This window comes from Oreochromis niloticus, linkage group LG7 (genome assembly GCF_001858045.2).
Source record: "Oreochromis niloticus isolate F11D_XX linkage group LG7, O_niloticus_UMD_NMBU, whole genome shotgun sequence".
Taxonomy (NCBI): domain Eukaryota; kingdom Metazoa; phylum Chordata; class Actinopteri; order Cichliformes; family Cichlidae; genus Oreochromis; species Oreochromis niloticus.
In genome coordinates, this window is record NC_031972.2 from 63,339,163 (window position 1) to 63,358,569 (window position 19,407).

The following is a 19,407-nucleotide window of genomic DNA, read 5'->3' on the forward strand; positions in this document are numbered from 1 at the left end:
CGCCCAGCTCTAGACACAGATGGTGCTGAAATGTGTGTTTGATCTTAAAGAAGGATATTTCAGTGTGAGATTGAACTGAGCAGTGCGAGAACGTAACAGAGGTCCTGAAAGTGGGCGCCTTGAGTGGCGATGACAAACGGATATTTTATAATTTACACACACAAAAGGGTTGAGTCTCCAACGATGATGACTGAAGAGTGAACGCGGCCCTAAAGAAAGTGTTTTTGTCACTGTAACAGTGATGAGAAAATGTGTTTTAAGTACTGCAAATATAAAATGGGGGAGTGTTTCAGAGTTTTATTAAATATTTAATGAAAGATACCTCCTGTTACTCCACCAGCTGTGTAATTATAGAATAAACCATTTGTTTCTTTTCAGTAGACGTTATTTCCACCTCTGTTTCCAAAGTAACTAAGATTTGAGCGACTACATCAGTGCATTTGAGTGTAAATTGCAGGTCAAATGTAGAGTCTGTGTGTTAAGAATACTCTGGCAAGGCTGTTTGCTTTCAGCTGTTCAACAAAGTGCATCAAACGGCTTATTGGTGATGCCTTCTTCATTATCATCGTCATCATGATCAAATAACCTCTCTGCTCCTTTGTGTATACTTGATGATATAAAGTGGCTGAGACTGCCATCAGTTAAATGGAGGGGGGAAAAACGCTGGGCTCAGTTTCTCTTTTCAGTGGTTCAAATTTAAACTGCATTTCTTTGTTGTTTTCTTATTCTGGCTGAAATTCTGCTCAATTTTTTGGCACATGGGGCCAAACACGCCCAGTTAAAATAGGTTCACAATAAGTCACAAGTTGCAATTAGAGTCAACTGTGTGTATGTGATGTTATGATCTTCATTAAAAGAGAATTCCCCATGGGGCAGCAGACAGCTTACTAAATGACTACTCACCTCTGTCTGGCTAGATTAGTGTAAACTGCTGTAAAGTGACTAAAAAGGCTAAAACATAAATGTTTTTGAATTCGCAGATGCTGCTAAAGACTAGATTTACCTTTAGTTTGCCATTTTTGGGGGTGGTACAGAGTAGAGCATCACAACGTTCTGATTTAAGACCAAAGTACATAACTATCATTGGCAAAGGCTCACTGCGCCACTAAACGGAGGCTTAATGAAGATGGTGAAGACTTTGTTTAAGCTCCATTATGCAATTAGCCTGGCTGTCCAGTAGTGCTGGGCGATATGGAATAAATATTTATCACGATATGAATTATTTTATATCATGATATACCAGCTGATCTGTGGTCATCTGGAAAGTATGCAGTCTGTAAACAGCGAGTGGAGAGGGTGCAGTCTTTGTTTTGAGTTACCGTAAAGCATGTCGCAAATCCGGGTTCACGTAAAGCAGCACCATGTCGCAAAACCACAAGACAGAGTTTCTTTGCGAAAAATATCATTTTTTTATACTTTATTTTCTCTTGCATAAAGTTAAGAGTATGTATAGTGAGAAGACAACACTAATATATTTGCCACAGGCTATTTAACCCTTTAAGACCTACCATAGAACCAAGTCCGCCAGAGCTTATCTTTACATTTTACATGCTGTAGAGCCATTTGTGGGAGCATTTCAAGTTGCTATACATCAATACAACCGTTATAGCCCAAATTTCAATAATATGCATGCAAGTCCATAGTAACTACATAAATTGCAAAAAAGTGCAATAAACTACAAAAAAATTGAAAATCGTTTGTTTTTGTTTTTTTACATATATTTTTTTACATATATTTTTTTACATATATTTCTAGTTAGAGAAATTTAAGAGGCTTATCCCTCAAAACTGTAAATACAAAAAAGTTGCACAAAATAGTTTCCAACCACGAGAAATTTATTTTGAGTGTCTTCATAGTTTTATTTTTGAGATACACTAATTTTTATATACTACAGGAAAAATGAAAATAAATATTATAATGCAAATTTGCAAAAAAACAGCATGTGCATCAAAATACACTATTTCCAACAGTGTAATTTGACTTCTAAGCATCCCAGAAACGATACAGAAAAGCATAAAGTCAAACATGACGTTTAAAAACACCAACATAGGCTTTGAAGGTAAAAAACGACATTCTCCGTGAAAATGACGTCACGTCCGGTTTCGGACAGGTAATGGCGGACATGCGATAGTTCGCATGTTTTTGTTGCTGGAAGTGCTTTTTATGCAATTTTTGCAAAGCTATATGTGGAAGGAAACCTTGACCTAGGGCAAGCTAATGGAATAAGATATGCAAAAAAAATTATTGCGCTACCTTACGTGGTTCCAGTTCTACAGGGATTTAAAAATAGTTAGGCAAAACGGAGCGTGCCTGCTCCGACCGGTTGTAAAGGGTTAATGATATATTTAATGTAATAATTTATAAAATTAGGGTTAGAAACGATAGAAGACAAATGGCACGATAGACACTTTTCTATCGTCCACACGATATATATCGTCATAACACCCAGCACTACTGTCCAGAAATCATCCTATATTGTGCTTATAGATTACACATATATATGAAAGACTACTGTGTGCAGTCTATGGATCCAACAATCTGATATCTGGAGCCAATCGTGACTCAAAAAGCTGATCTACGGAGCCGATCTTTTCAATTCTCTGCTGTTCTGGGTTTACCTCACAATGCCTCAGCAGCAGAGCTCCGGAGGAGAAATACAGCTTATTAGTTTAACACTGGTATCAGATAACTACTTGGCATCAGTAGATACCCACAGAAGCATCAGTATCATATGACAAACTCTACAGTCCGCTCCATTAATTTTCCATTTTTGATCATAATTATTTATACTGAATATGCTCAACGCAGGGCCCATTAGGTAAATGCCAATACAACACTACTATCTCAGCTGACTTTCAATTTATCTGCCCAATTCCTGTAATTTGGCCGTTTAAATTGAGCAGTTGTCTGTGTCTGAAACAGCAGTGGAAAATTTCTCCTGAATTTCTTCTGAAATAAAACGTAATGCACTGTCATCTTCTAGACCCAGAAGAGCAATCGCAGGGAGGCAGAGTGCTCGTCTGTGTGTGTGTGTGTGTGTGTGTGTGTGTGTGTGTTCACCATCACACTGCCAGAAGCTAAGTGCTTTTCCAGTCAGTGAGTGAAACCCACCCTGGCCAGGATACATCCGGCCGACCAATAAGAATAAAAAAGATTTCAATGAAACAGAGAAGAGGCTGAACTGCAACAGTGTAAGAAAAAAAAAAACAGAGATAAGAAAGGAGGGTGATAAAGTGGTGGCACATGTATGTGTAAACCTGATGGAGAGAACAGATACAGTGGAGAGAAATGAGTAACCAATACAGGAGGATTAAGCAGGGTGGGAATAAGGGATGGAGAGAGCACTCAGGGAGCAAAAAATCTGGTACTCAACATTAGAAGAATACTGGGCAACTTTGATATTGCACTTTCAGACTTTTAACAGAACCTTCGGCTCTGCGGAACCCCTGAGACCGACTCACCAAACCCCTAGGGTTCGATCGAACCCAGGTTAAGAACCACTGCTCTAGCCTGAAACAAAGGACAGAAGTGCACGATAAGCTCACTTTGTTCTACCTCCCTACTACCACAGTTTCTCAATAACTTGTATAATCTTCAGATCTAACTAACTTCTACTAGAGCAGCATGGCCTCTGGCAATCCATCAGACGACTTCGCGCTCAAACCTGCCAAACTACAAGACAGTTTCACACACATAACACAACTACCTCCTCACGCCTGACTAAATGTGACAACATGCCAACCATGTATCCATCACAAATGCTATTAATTCTGTTCAGCTATACAATTGTGCACACACACACACACACACACACACACACACACACACACAGTCACAGCACAACCTCCAGAGTCACATCTATACATTATGTGACATGCACTGCTTTTACATGGGTGAAAGGTTTTTTTAATGCAGTGCAACTACACTGATGTAGTTTAGTGTGACTGATGGTGATACACGTCACCATATAGTAAAGTACAGTCTAATGAATTTGCATAAAGAAAATATGATACAAACTCAAAGTTAAAGAGAATAAACAGCACAATGTGAACTTGAAACCAATAAGATTTTCCATGAATGTCATTTTTCTTGACTGTCCACAAAAACAGAGCCTGTGGGTCACACAGCAAACCCAATTTTCCACTGGAATAATTAACTCGTTGGCTTTGTGTACTTATTTCTGTTATCTCTTGAATCTTTGTTCTGTTCAGCCTCCAGTTATAAATTTCAACATTTTCAGCCTTTAACTAACAAACTTCACACTTGCTCAGTTTTTATCAGGCTTATCTTGTCAGTGGGGACAAATGCAGACTTATTATCTACAGTTAATTACTTTCAGACCTTAGCCACAAAACAAATTTAATCCTCACTTCTAAATGCAGTTTCTCTGTGAGAAAGTGAAATATGCACACGCTTATTAAAAGACTAGGTACTAGTTTCTTACCATCTATCAATGGATTATTTCTTATTTCACTCCACAAAATACCTCTCAGTGCTCTCAGTAGTAAGCGAGTCTTCCTCTAGTGAACCAGTTCATTTAGGTTAAATAATACTGCATTAGCAGCTAGCTAGCAGCTAGTTTATGATACCTGTATGTCCGTGTCTTTGACCGGCTCCAGGGGCTCAAACGTGGTGGCAGCGCTGAGACTTTCTAGCCTCTGAGAAATGTGGAAGATGTCTAAACCTCTGGAACCAAGGAGGATGGACCTGAGGTGAAACAGAAAGGTGATGAAGGAGTGACTGATAAATAACTGTAGTTGCTCCACACGACCACTAGAGGACGCCGAACGCTTTACCACCGTTACAGAAACGATCTTTACACTGTACGCACTGATATGAACTATTACACAGCAGATCATGTATGTCATCACATACATCACAGAGAGAATTTCAATCTAATATCAATGCAGTTTTAAAATAAATAGACTAAATCCTTTAAATATCACTCAAGCTTATTGATTAAGGAATATATTCTTTAAATCTTTAAAACCAAACATGTAGTTTATAAATGAGTGCGTCTATCATAGAGGTTAATGGGAAACAAATGAAAAATGATTTTATACATTTTATTTACATGAGAATTTTGCAGTAAGATATACTACATCACACCTTTCAGATACACATGAGTCTGTTATTATGAATCCTATTATTATTATTAGGACTCTTACTACTATACATAAAAAGGAACTCTTCCCAGGCTCTTGGGGCTCTTTTTTCATGTTGATCTTTAAAAATGCCTTGTGTGACTGTTTACTATACAACTTTATACACATAGTTAACCATTCATTTGTTTTTTGCCCCCCAGTTGCTTGTGTATGCATTGGCACATGTATGTATATGTGGGAGTTTATATGGAATGGATGGAGATATAAACAAACAAACACGAGGATCGCTATTACAGTTATCGTAGATGACATTCTTATTATTATTTAATATTACTATTGCTATTTGCACTCCTCGTCCTTATATGACATGACCACGATCAGTATGTGGTTAATCACACTCCCAGTACCCTCACCCCCAATCTATACTTTTTATTTGAACTTGTCCTGTTTGTCTATGCTCTATGTTTCATGTCCTGTGACACTGGTAACTTATTATCTGTTATCAATTACCATTTTTGCCAGTAGCAGTAATATTATGATTAACAGTGGGACATTTTCTGCCTATCTGCACATGCTGAAGTTCTTATTTCATACTGTTCTTGGTTGTATCTTGTTATTTTATAGTTCAGCTTTATTTTGTTGTTTGCTGGTTTTACTCTGTGACTACTAAGTGTTTTTGTTTCCACTCTTACTGCACTGTGCAATAATAGAAACCACAAGAATTTCCCTCAGGAAAAATAATACAGTTCTCTTATATTTCTTACGCTTTTACGTCTGCAGCATCTTGGGAGGTGCGGGTCAGTGTGCGAGATCGAAGCCTCTCCCCCGCCTGCTGGATCTCCTGAAGGTTCCTTTCCACATGAGGAAGTTCAGACACTGCTTCGGTCTCAGCAGCCAGCTGCTCTGCCTGCTGCAAGAGCTCCCCAAATCCCTCTGTATCCATGCTGCTATAGAGAAACAAATGAAGATATTTACATGTAACATCATCAGAGGTGAGATGAATAGTGTACAGTGGTTTGGGGAGCTATAATTTTAGGGTGCTCACATCCTTTTTGGAAAAAAATGTATAATTGGCCTGGATAATTTTACATAAATATGCTGCTGTTATTTTAGATTCCTAATCAACATTGTACCTCACTGACTAAGGTTTTGTATGTATTTTTTGTTGTTCATTTTCAATTCTTAGAAGAAGGGACTGGGTTAAAATGTACTGCAATTCCTCAACTGCGTGGACGGAGATTTACACAAATTCAGAAGTAAACGTAAAGTGAGCACGTAAACGTCTAAGACGTAATATAGCTGAGAACTGCCACAACAACAACAACAACAACAACACGTTTAGGACTAGGGCTAGTCGATAACATACAAACTGTGAATAACATAAACACCCATGTACATAACGACATACAGCTGTGTGAGCTTTCGGAAAGTTGACAGCTGGAGCGCGCGCATGGAGCGCTGTGGTGTTAGCTTAGCTGCTATAAACTCGCTTTAGGAATAGCAACAAAAATGCAGTTTCAAATGAAATTTAATTCCGGCTGCTGTGAAGTGGCGTGATGTGAATCACGATAAAAACACGTTTGAATTCATTTTATTTTATTGCAGTGCTGCCCTTTTGGCTAAGCTTCGTTAGCATGCTAACATGTAGCTACAAGTCAGAATGAATTACACTGTGCAGCGTTAGCTAGCATGCTAAGCTGCTATTATTCTTACATATTCTTAGTGTTGCGTTAACTCAAAAAGTTCATTTTGCTAACGCGGCTGGAAGCAACCACACTTCATACCTGTTGTGTGAGGTGGGAGAAAATACGGTCCTGTTTATACTCCACGAGTGAATGTATTGACAGTTATTTTCTGTTACTCCGTTTCTTCAGCATGCAAGTACATTATTTGCCCCGACCGGCACTTCTGGAGTCGATCGTGATTGGACAGTCCTGCGTCCCTCCCGGAAGTTCTTCTTCTTCTCCAGTTTCAATAACGAACAAACTAATATTAACGAAGCATATCGTCACCTACTGTCATAATTGGGGTTTTTTAGGGCCCGAGCACTAAAGGTGCGAAGGCACTATTGTATCTGCTCTGTGTATTATCATTGTTATTATTATTAGGGCCCGAGCACTTCGAGTGCGAAGGCCCTATTGTATCTGCTCTGTTTCTTCTTCTTCTTCTTCTTCTTATTATTATTAGGGCCCGAGCACCGAGAGTGCGAAGGCCCTATTGTATCTGCTCCGTTTCTTATTATTATTATTATTATTATTATTATTCAGGCAAAACAAGGGCCTTTTTGAGGGCTTTAACATGCTCGAAAACTCTTGAAATTTTGCACACATGCCAGGTCTGGTGAAAAATTTTGTATTTTAATGGTTTTACATAGGAGCACTGGGAAATGGCTCTAGAGCGCCACCTATGCGCTGTTAAATGCAGCCTTACGACCACATCGTTTGGGCTACATCTATGAAATGTGGCACACATGTGTATCATGCCGAGACAAACAAAAAAGTCTGTGACTACATGTGACGCAAACCCAACAGGAAGTCCGCAATTTAGAAGTGAAGGTGACATTTTGGCTCTAATTTTGCCATTTCCATGCCTCGAACTTTTGCGAACTCCTCATTGGAATTTCATCGTACAAGCTTCATATTTGGTCAGTGTCAACTACACACCTGGGCCATGTTAAATTGCGGAGCTTTTGAGTTTTCGGGATACGGTGACGCCGTGGCGCCACGGCGAATTTCGATGACTCGCCATGAAAATCTTATTGCCTCTCGTTCTGTCATACATTGTCCGACCTTGACCAAAGTGGACACATATGATAAGGCTCCAACCCTGAACATATTTCAACTGCCATATTTGACATCAGGTACAGCGCCACCTAGTGGGAACAGGAAATGTCATGTTTTACACTTTGGGGTACAGTATTGTAATGGGTGACATCTGCAGCCTCAAATTTCTCCAGGAAAGCCTTAAGGAGTTGGTCTTGGGTTCCAGAGAAAACTGTGAGTTTTCGCTGAAGGGTGTGACCCCAGCAGCATGGCGAACATTGAGGTCTCGCCATGAAGAAACAAATTAGTGTAACTCAATGAAATCCAATCTGATCAGTACCAGATTTTACAGGGATGATGTCAGACCCGCCCTGAACAGATTGATATGCCCATTGTCAGGAATACGTAGAGCGCCACCTAGTGGCACCAGGAAATGTCATGTCTTTCATTTTGTTGTACTGATTTTCACAGGTTCATCGTGGCCACCTCAAAAGCGGTGAGTATCACCATCAGTCCTTCATGATGCTTCTGTGCGAAAATTGTGACTTTAAACTGAACGGCGCACCCTGGTGGCAACGCGGTTCACCATGAAAGACGAAGTGGCTTTTGAGGGGCTTGGAAATTTTAAAAAGTCTTGGAATTTGGCCCAAACCTCCAATGTGATGAGGGCTTTGTTGTTATGTGATCAGTTTCCTTGAATAATGCAAAATGGCTCCACAGCGCCCCCTACAAAATTTCAAAACATCAGCCCCTGCTCTGTGTTTTATTTATAAGTCTGAAACCTGGTAAGCTTATGGAGGATATCAAGATGTACAAACAAGTCTCTTGGAGCAATATCCCAAATCCAACAGGAAGTCAGCCATTTTAAAATTAAGGTGTAATTTTAGCCACTTTTTCGCCTCTTTTCAGGCCTCATACTTTGACGAACTCCTCCAAGGGATTTCATCAGATTAACCCGATCTCCTGTGTGTGGAATCTAAAGACCTTTGTGATGTTAAATTGCGAAGGTTTTTACGTTCAGGGAAACGGGGTGGCCATGGCGGCACTTGGAGTTTCAATCCCTTGCCAAAAAGCAGTAATCTGCTGTCACTCAAAAACACAATGTCCAATCTCTCCCAAAGTTCGCAGGCGTGATGAGACTCAAGGTCGGAAATGTTTGTTATCCCATTTGTCAGTAATGGTTAGAGCGCCACCTAGTGGGACGACTATAATAATGATTGAATGAGATGAATCGTTAGCTGGTGGTTCTAGGCATGAATTCCATCAATGTGACATCAGATCGGACGTGCTGGTTGTAGGTGTTGGGCGTGGCCCGACGTGCCGGGGTGCGAGGGCCCTCATAACGCTGCTTGCAGCTTTAATTATTATTATTTCGGCAAATGAATCGGCCTTTTGAGGGCCTAAACATGCTCAAAAACTCATGAAATTTTGCACACTCGTCAGGTCTGGTGAAAATTTACGTATTTTAATGTCTGTAGACATGTCCAGGGAAAATTGGCTCAGTAGCGCCACCTAGAAAAATGAGAAACGCGAGCCCCCGAGATGGGTATGACCTACATGTATAAAACTCGGAACACATATCTAACGTTCGGAGACGCACAAAAAAGTCTATTATGGCCATGTCCTAAACCCAACAGGAAGTCCGCCATTTGGAAGTGAAGGTGACATTTTGGCTCTAATTTTGCCATTTCCATGCCTCGAACTTTTGCGAACTCCTCATTGGAATTTCATCATACAAGCTTCATATTTGGTCAGTGTCAACTACACACCTGGGCCATGTTAAATTGCGGAGCTTTTGAGTTTTCGGGTTACTGTGAGGCCGTGGCGCCACGGCGAATTTCGATGACTCGCCATGAAAATCTTATTGCCTCTCGTTCTGTCATACATTGTCCGACCTTGACCAAAGTGGACACATATGATAAGGCTCCACCCCTGAACATATTTCAACTGCCATATTTGACATCAGGGACAGCGCCACCTAGTGGGAACAGGAAATGTCATGTTTTACACTTTGGGGTACAGTATTGTAATGGGTGACATCTGCAGCCTCAAATTTCTCCAGGAAAGCCTTAAGGAGTTGGTCTTGGGTTACAGAGAAAACTGTGAGTTTTCGCTGAAGGGTGTGACCCCAGCAGCATGGCGAACATTGAGGTCTCGCCATGAAGAAACAAATTAGTGTAACTCAATGAAATCCAATCTGATCAGTACCAGATTTTACAGGGATGATGTCAGACCCGCCCTGAACAGATTGATATGCCCATTGTCAGGAATACGTAGAGCGCCACCTAGTGGCACCAGGAAATGTCATGTCTTTCATTTTGTTGTACTGGTTTTCACAGGTTCATCGTGGCCACCTCAAAAGCGGTGAATATCACCATCAGTCCCTCTTATGCTTCAGTGAGAAAATTGTGACTATAAACTGAACGGCGCACCCTGGTGGCAATGCAGTTCACCATGAAAGATGAAGTGGCTTTTGAGGGGCTTGAAAAGTTTAAAAAGTCTTGAAATTTGGCGCACACCTCTAATGTGATGAGGGATTTCTTTTATATGTTCATTTCCTTGAACAGCGCAAAATGGCTCCACAGCGCCCCTACAAAATTTCAAAACAACAGCCCCTGCTCTGTGTTTTATGTATGAGTTTGAAACCTGGCAAGCTTATTGGAGATATCAAGATGTACAAAAAAGTCTCTTGGAGCAATATCCCAAATCCAACAGGAAGTCAGCCATTTTAAATTAATGTGTAAATTTGGCGACATTTTCCCCTCTTTTCAGGCCTCATACTTTGACGAACTCCTCCAAGGGATTTCATTAGATTACGCGATCTCCTGTGTGTGGAATCTAAAGACCTTTGTGATGTTAAATTGCGAAGCTTTTTACGTTCAGGGAAACGGGGTGGTCATGGCGGCACGTGGAGTTTCAATCCTCGCCAAAAAGCAGTAACCTGCTGTCGCTCAAAAACACAATGTCCAATCTCTCCAAAGGTCGCAGGCGTGATGAGACTCGAGCTCGGAAATGTTTGTTATGCCATTTGTCAGTAATGGTTAGAGCGCCACCTAGTGGGACGACTATAATAATGGTTGAATGAGATGAAATTTAGCTGGTGGTTAAATGCATGAATTCCATCAATGTGACATCAGATCGGAAGCGCTGGTTTTAGGTGTTGGGCTTGGCTCGACGCGCCGGGGTGCGAGGGCCCTCATATCGCTGCTTGCAGCTTTAATTATTAGGCCGACAAAGTGCGAAGCCCTATGTATCTGCTGTTTATTATTATTAGGCCGAGCACAAGTGCGAAGGCCTATTGTATCTGCTCTTTTTATTATTATTATTATTATTATTATTTTATTATTATTATTATTATTATTATTATTATTTCGGCAAATGAATCGGCCTTTTGAGGGCCTAAACATGCTCGAAAACTCATGAAATTTTGCACACGCGTCAGGTCTGGTGAAAATTTACGTATTTTAATGTCCGTAGACATGTCAGGGAAAATTGGCTCAGTAGCGCCACCTAGAAAAATGAGAAACGCGAGCCCCCGAGATGGGTATGACCTACATGTATAAAACTCGGAACACATATCTAACGTTCGGAGACGCACATAAAAGTCTATTATGGCCATGTCCTAAACCCAACAGGAAGTCCGCCATTTGGAAGTGAAGGTGACATTTTGGCTCTAATTTTGCCATTTCCATGCCTCGAACTTTTGCGAACTCCTCATTGGAATTTCATCGTACAAGCTTCATATTTGGTCAGTGTCAACTACACACCTGGGCCATGTTAAATTGCGGAGCTTTTGAGTTTTCGGGTTACTGTGAGGCCGTGGCGCCACGGCGAATTTCGATGACTCGCCATGAAAATCTTATTGCCTCTCGTTCTGTCATACATTGTCCGACCTTGACCAAAGTGGACACATATGATAAGGCTCCACCCCTGAACATATTTCAACTGCCATATTTGACACAGGGACAGCGCCACCTAGTGGGAACAGGAAATGTCATGTTTTACACTTTGGGGTACAGTATTGTAATGGGTGACATCTGCAGCCTCAAATTTCTCCAGGAAAGCCTTAAGGAGTTGGTCTTGGGTTACAGAGAAAACTGTGAGTTTTCGCTGAAGGGTGTGACCCCAGCAGCATGGCGAACATTGAGGTCTCGCCATGAAGAAACAAATTAGTGTAACTCAATGAAATCCAATCTGATCAGTACCAGATTTTACAGGGATGATGTCAGACCCGCCCTGAACAGATTGATATGCCCATTGTCAGGAATACGTAGAGCGCCACCTAGTGGCACCAGGAAATGTCATGTCTTTCATTTTGTTGTACTGATTTTCACAGGTTCATCGTGGCCACCTCAAAAGCGGTGAATATCACCATCAGTCCCTCTTGATGCTTCAGTGAGAAAATTGTGACTATAAACTGAACGGCGCACCCTGGTGGCAACGCAGTTCACCATGAAAGATGAAGTGGCTTTTGAGGGGCTTGAAAAGTTTAAAAAGTCTTGAAATTTGGCGCACACCTCTAATGTGATGAGGGATTTCTTTTTATATGTTCATTTTCCTTGAACAGCGCAAAATGGCTCCACAGCGCCCCCTACAAAATTTCAAAACAACAGCCCCTGCTCTGTGTTTTATGTATGAGTTTGAAACCTGGCAAGCTTATTGGAGATATCAAGATGTACAAAAAAGTCTCTTGGAGCAATATCCCAAATCCAACAGGAAGTCAGCCATTTTAAAATTAATGTGTAAATTTGGCGACATTTTCCCCTCTTTTCAGGCCTCATACTTTGACGAACTCCTCCAAGGGATTTCATTAGATTTACGCGATCTCCTGTGTGTGGAATCTAAAGACCTTTGTGATGTTAAATTGCGAAGCTTTTTACGTTCAGGGAAACGGGGTGGTCATGGCGGCACGTGGAGTTTCAATCACTCGCCAAAAAGCAGTAACCTGCTGTCGCTCAAAACACAATGTCCAATCTCTCCCAAAGGTCGCAGGCGTGATGAGACTCGAGCTCGGAAATGTTTGTTATGCCATTTGTCAGTAATGGTTAGAGCGCCACCTAGTGGGACGACTATAATAATGGTTGAATGAGATGAAATTTTAGCTGGTGGTTAAATGCATGAATTCCATCAATGTGACATCAGATCGGAAGCGCTGGTTTTAGGTGTTGGGCTTGGCTCGACGCGCCGGGGGTGCGAGGGCCCTCATATCGCTGCTTGCAGCTTTAATTATTAGGGCCGAGCACAAGTGCGAAGGCCCTATTGTATCTGCTCGTTTCTTATTATTATTATTATATTATTATTATTAGGGCCCGAGCACAAAAGTGCGAAGGCCCTATTGTATCTGCTCTGTTTCTTATTATTATTATTATTATTATTATTATTATTATTATTATTATTATTATTATTATTATTATTTCGGCAAATGAATCGGCCTTTTGAGGGCCTAAACATGCTCGAAAACTCATGAAATTTTGCACACGCGTCAGGTCTGGTGAAAATTTACGTATTTTAATGTCCGTAGACATGTCCAGGGAAATTGGCTCAGTAGCGCCACCTAGAAAATGAGAAACGCGAGCCCCCGAGATGGGTATGACCTACATGTATAAAACTCGGAACACATATCTAACGTTCGGAGACGCACAAAAAGTCTATTATGGCCATGTCCTAAACCCAACAGGAAGTCCGCCATTTGGAAGTGAAGGTGACATTTTGGCTCTAATTTTGCCATTTCCATGCCTCGAACTTTTGCGAACTCCTCATTGGAATTTCATCGTACAAGCTTCATATTTGGTCAGTGTCAACTACACACCTGGGCCATGTTAAATTGCGGAGCTTTTGAGTTTTCGGGTTACTGTGAGGCCGTGGCGCCACGGCGAATTTCGATGACTCGCCATGAAAATCTTATTGCCTCTCGTTCTGTCATACATTGTCCGACCTTGACCAAAGTGGACACATATGATAAGGCTCCACCCCTGAACATATTTCAACTGCCATATTTGACACCAGGGACAGCGCCACCTAGTGGGAACAGGAAATGTCATGTTTTACACTTTGGGGTACAGTATTGTAATGGGTGACATCTGCAGCCTCAAATTTCTCCAGGAAAGCCTTAAGGAGTTGGTCTTGGGTTACAGAGAAAACTGTGAGTTTTCGCTGAAGGGTGTGACCCCAGCAGCATGGCGAACATTGAGGTCTCGCCATGAAGAAACAAATTAGTGTAACTCAATGAAATCCAATCTGATCAGTACCAGATTTTACAGGGATGATGTCAGACCCGCCCTGAACAGATTGATATGCCCATTGTCAGGAATACGTAGAGCGCCACCTAGTGGCACCAGGAAATGTCATGTCTTTCATTTTGTTGTACTGATTTTCACAGGTTCATCGTGGCCACCTCAAAAGCGGTGAATATCACCATCAGTCCCTCTTGATGCTTCAGTGAGAAAATTGTGACTATAAACTGAACGGCGCACCCTGGTGGCAACGCAGTTCACCATGAAAGATGAAGTGGCTTTTGAGGGGCTTGAAAAGTTTAAAAAGTCTTGAAATTTGGCGCACACCTCTAATGTGATGAGGGATTTCTTTTATATGTTCATTTTCCTTGAACAGCGCAAAATGGCTCCACAGCGCCCCCTACAAAATTTCAAAACAACAGCCCCTGCTCTGTGTTTTATGTATGAGTTTGAAACCTGGCAAGCTTATTGGAGATATCAAGATGTACAAAAAAGTCTCTTGGAGCAATATCCCAAATCCAACAGGAAGTCAGCCATTTTAAAATTAATGTGTAAATTTGGCGACATTTTCCCCTCTTTTCAGGCCTCATACTTTGACGAACTCCTCCAAGGGATTTCATTAGATTTACGCGATCTCCTGTGTGTGGAATCTAAAGACCTTTGTGATGTTAAATTGCGAAGCTTTTTACGTTCAGGGAAACGGGGTGGTCATGGCGGCACGTGGAGTTTCAATCACTCGCCAAAAAGCAGTAACCTGCTGTCGCTCAAAAACACAATGTCCAATCTCTCCAAAGGTCGCAGGCGTGATGAGACTCGAGCTCGGAAATGTTTGTTATGCCATTTGTCAGTAATGGTTAGAGCGCCACCTAGTGGGACGACTATAATAATGGTTGAATGAGATGAAATTTTAGCTGGTGGTTAAATGCATGAATTCCATCAATGTGACATCAGATCGGAAGCGCTGGTTTTAGGTGTTGGGCTTGGCTCGACGCGCCGGGGTGCGAGGGCCCTCATATCGCTGCTTGCAGCTTTAATTATTATTATTATTATTATTATTATTCAGCAAAGAAGGCCTTTTGAGGGCTTAACATGCTCAAAACTCTGAAATTTTGCACACATGCCAGGTCTGGTGAAAATTTTGTATTTTAATGGTTTTACATATGAGCACTGGGAAATGGCTCTGTAGCGCCACCTATGCTTGTTAAATGCAGCCCTACGAACACATCGTTTAGCTACATGTATGAAATTTGGCACACATGTGTATCATGCCAAGACGAACAAAAAAGTCAGTGGGACCATTGACGCAAACCCAACAGGAAGTCCGCCATTTGGAAGTGAAGGTGACATTTTGGCTCTAATTTTGCCATTTCCATGCCTCGAACTTTTGCGAACTCCTCATTGGAATTTCATCGTACAAGCTTCATATTTGGTCAGTGTCAACTACACACCTGGGCCATGTTAAATTGCGGAGCTTTTGAGTTTTCGGGATACGGTGAGGCCGTGGCGCCACGGCGAATTTCGATGACTCGCCATGAAAATCTTATTGCCTCTCGTTCTGTCATACATTGTCCGACCTTGACCAAAGTGGACACATATGATAAGGCTCCACCCCTGAACATATTTCAACTGCCATATTTGACATCAGGGACAGCGCCACCTAGTGGGAACAGGAAATGTCATGTTTTACACTTTGGGGTACAGTATTGTAATGGGTGACATCTGCAGCCTCAAATTTCTCCAGGAAAGCCTTAAGGAGTTGGTCTTGGGTTACAGAGAAAACTGTGAGTTTTCGCTGAAGGGTGTGACCCCAGCAGCATGGCGAACATTGAGGTCTCGCCATGAAGAAACAAATTAGTGTAACTCAATGAAATCCAATCTGATCAGTACCAGATTTTACAGGGATGATGTCAGACCCGCCCTGAACAGATTGATATGCCCATTGTCAGGAATACGTAGAGCGCCACCTAGTGGCACCAGGAAATGTCATGTCTTTCATTTTGTTGTACTGATTTTCACAGGTTCATCGTGGCCACCTCAAAAGCGGTGAATATCACCATCAGTCCTCTTGATGCTTCAGTGAGAAAATTGTGACTATAAACTGAACGGCGCACCCTGGTGGCAACGCAGTTCACCATGAAAGATGAAGTGGCTTTTGAGGGGCTTGAAAGTTTAAAAAGTCTTGAAATTTGGCGCACACCTCTAATGTGATGAGGGATTTCTTTTATATGTTCATTTTCCTTGAAAGCGCAAAATGGCTCCACAGCGCCCCCTACAAAATTTCAAAACAACAGCCCCTGCTCTGTGTTTTATGTATGAGTTTGAAACCTGGCAAGCTTATTGGAGATATCAAGATGTACAAAAAAGTCTCTTGGAGCAATATCCCAAATCCAACAGGAAGTCAGCCATTTTAAAATTAATGTGTAATTTGGCGACATTTTCCCTCTTTTCAGGCCTCATACTTTGACGAACTCCTCCAAGGGATTTCATTAGATTTACGCGATCTCCTGTGTGTGGAATCTAAAGACCTTTGTGATGTTAAATTGCGAAGCTTTTTACGTTCAGGGAAACGGGGTGGTCATGGCGGCACGTGGAGTTTCAATCACTCGCCAAAAAGCAGTAACTGCTGTCGCTCAAAAACACAATGTCCAATCTCTCCCAAAGGTCGCAGGCGTGATGAGACTCGAGCTCGGAAATGTTTGTTATGCCATTTGTCAGTAATGGTTAGAGCGCCACCTAGTGGGACGACTATAATAATGTTGAATGAGATGAATTTAGCTGGTGGTTAATGCATGAATTCCATCAATGTGACATCAGATCGGAAGCGCTGGTTTAGGTGTTGGGCTTGGCTCGACGCGCCGGGGTGCGAGGGCCCTCATATCGCTGCTTGCAGCTTTAATTATTATTATTATTATTATTATTATTTTCAGAAATGAATGCCTTTTGAGGGCTTTAACATGCTCAAAACTCATGAAATTTTGCACACATGCCAGGTCTGGTGAAAAATTTGTATTTTAATGGTTTACATATGAGCACTGGGAAATGGCTCTGTAGCGCCACCTATGCTTGTTAAATGCAGCCCTACGAACACATCGTTTGAGCTACATGTATGAAATTTGGCACACATGTGTATCATGCCAAGACGAACAAAAAGTCTGTGGACCATGACGCAAACCCAACAGGAAGTCCGCCATTTGGAAGTGAAGGTGACATTTTGGCTCTAATTTTGCCATTTCCATGCCTCGAACTTTTCGAACTCCTCATTGGATTTCATCGTACAAGCTTCATATTTGGTCAGTGTCAACTACACACCTGGGCCATGTTAAATTGCGGAGCTTTTGAGTTTTCGGATACGGTGAGGCCGTGGCGCCACGGCGAATTTCGATGACTCGCCATGAAAATCTTATTGCCTCTCGTTCTGTCATACATGTCCGACCTGACCAAAGGACACATATGATAAGGCTCCACCCTGAACATATTTCAACTGCCATATTTGACACCAGGGACAGCGCCACCTAGTGGGAACAGGAAATGTCATGTTTTACACTTTGGGGTACAGTATTGTAATGGGTGACATCTGCAGCCTCAAATTTCTCCAGGAAAGCCTTAAGGAGTTGGTCTTGGGTTACAGAGAAAACTGTGAGTTTTCGCGAAGGGTGTGACCCCAGCAGCATGGCGAACATTGAGTCTCGCCATGAAGAAACAAATTAGTGTAACTCAATGAAATCCAATCTGATCAGTACCAGATTTACAGGGATGATGTCAGACCCGCCCTGAACAGATTGATATGCCCATTGTCAGGAATACGTAGAGCGCCACCTAGTGGCACAGGAAATGTCATGTCTTTCATTTTGTTGTACTGATTTTCACAGGTTCATCGTGGCCACCTCAAAAGCGGTGAATATCACCATCAGTCCTCTGATGCTTCAGTGAGAAAATTGTGACTTTAAACTGAACGGCGCACCCTGGTGGCAACGCAGTTCACCATGAAAGATGAAGTGGCTTTTGAGGGGCTTGGAAAGTTTAAAAAGTCTTGAATTTGGCGCACACCTCAATGTGATGAGGGCTTTCTTTTATTGTCATTTTCCTTGAATAGCGCAAAATGGCTCCACAGCGCCCCCTACAAAATTTCAAAACAACAGCCCCTGCTCTGTGTTTTATGTATGAGTCTGAAACCTGGAAGCTTATGGAGATATCAAGATGTACAAAAAAGTCTCTTGGAGCAATATCCCAAATCCAACAGGAAGTCAGCCATTTTAAAATTAAGTGTAATTTTGCGACATTTTCCCTCTTTTCAGGCCTCATACTTTGACGAACTCCTCCAAGGGATTTCATCAGATTTACGCGATCTCCTGTGTGTGGAATCTAAAGACCTTTGTGATGTTAAATTGCGAAGCTTTTTACGTTCAGGGAAACGGGGTGGTCATGGCGGCACGTGGAGTTTCAATCACTCGCCAAAAAGCAGTAACTGCTGTCGCTCAAAACACAATGTCCAATCTCTCCCAAAGGTCGCAGGCGTGATGAGACTCGAGCTCGGAAATGTTTGTTATGCCATTTGTCAGTAATGGTTAGAGCGCCACCTAGTGGGACGACTATAATAATGGTTGAATGAGATGAAATTTAGCTGGTGGTTAAATGCATGAATTCCATCAATGTGACATCAGATCGGAAGCGCTGGTTTTAGGTGTTGGGCTTGGCTCGACGCGCCGGGGTGCGAGGGCCCTCATATCGCTGCTTGCAGCTTTAATTAGGGCCCGAGCACAAAGTGCGAAGGCCCTATTGTATCTGCTCTGTTTCTTATTATTATTATTATTATTATTATTATTATTATTATTATTATTATTATTATTATTATTATTATTATTTCGGCAAATGAATCGGCCTTTTGAGGGCCTAAACATGCTCGAAAACTCATGAAATTTTGCAGACGCGTCAGGTCTGGTGAAAATTTACGTATTTTAATGTCCGTAGACATGTCCAGGGAAAATTGGCTCAGTAGCGCCACCTAGAAAAATGAGAAACGCGAGCCCCCGAGATGGGTATGACCTACATGTATAAAACTCGGAACACATATCTAACGTTCGGAGACGCACATAAAAGTCTATTATGGCCATGTCCTAAACCCAACAGGAAGTCCGCCATTTGGAAGTGAAGGTGACATTTTGGCTCTAATTTTGCCATTTCCATGCCTCGAACTTTTGCGAACTCCTCATTGGAATTTCATCGTACAAGCTTCATATTTGGTCAGTGTCAACTACACACCTGGGCCATGTTAAATTGCGGAGCTTTTGAGTTTTCGGGTTACTGTGA

The 19,407-nt window shown here is 41.8% G+C and overlaps 1 protein-coding gene across 2 annotated transcripts in view; it reads right to left on the minus strand.

Moving 5' to 3' along the window:
- The window catches only part of nup93 (nucleoporin 93), a 31,899-nt gene extending 24,842 nt beyond the window's left edge, over positions 1-7,057 (minus strand). The window contains exons 1-3 of one of the 2 annotated variants that reach the window (XM_003447047.5): positions 6,890-7,057; positions 5,870-6,049; positions 4,590-4,707 (exon numbers count right to left, since the gene is read on the minus strand). In XM_003447047.5, the coding sequence (XP_003447095.1) occupies positions 4,590-4,707; positions 5,870-6,048 (297 nt within the window). In that variant the 5' untranslated portion in view covers position 6,049; positions 6,890-7,057. Of the gene's footprint in view, positions 1-4,589; positions 4,708-5,869; positions 6,053-6,889 lie in introns of both variants that reach the window. The other variant, XM_005471162.4, reaches the window with a different exon arrangement.
- Positions 7,058-19,407: the final 12,350 nt, after the last annotated feature.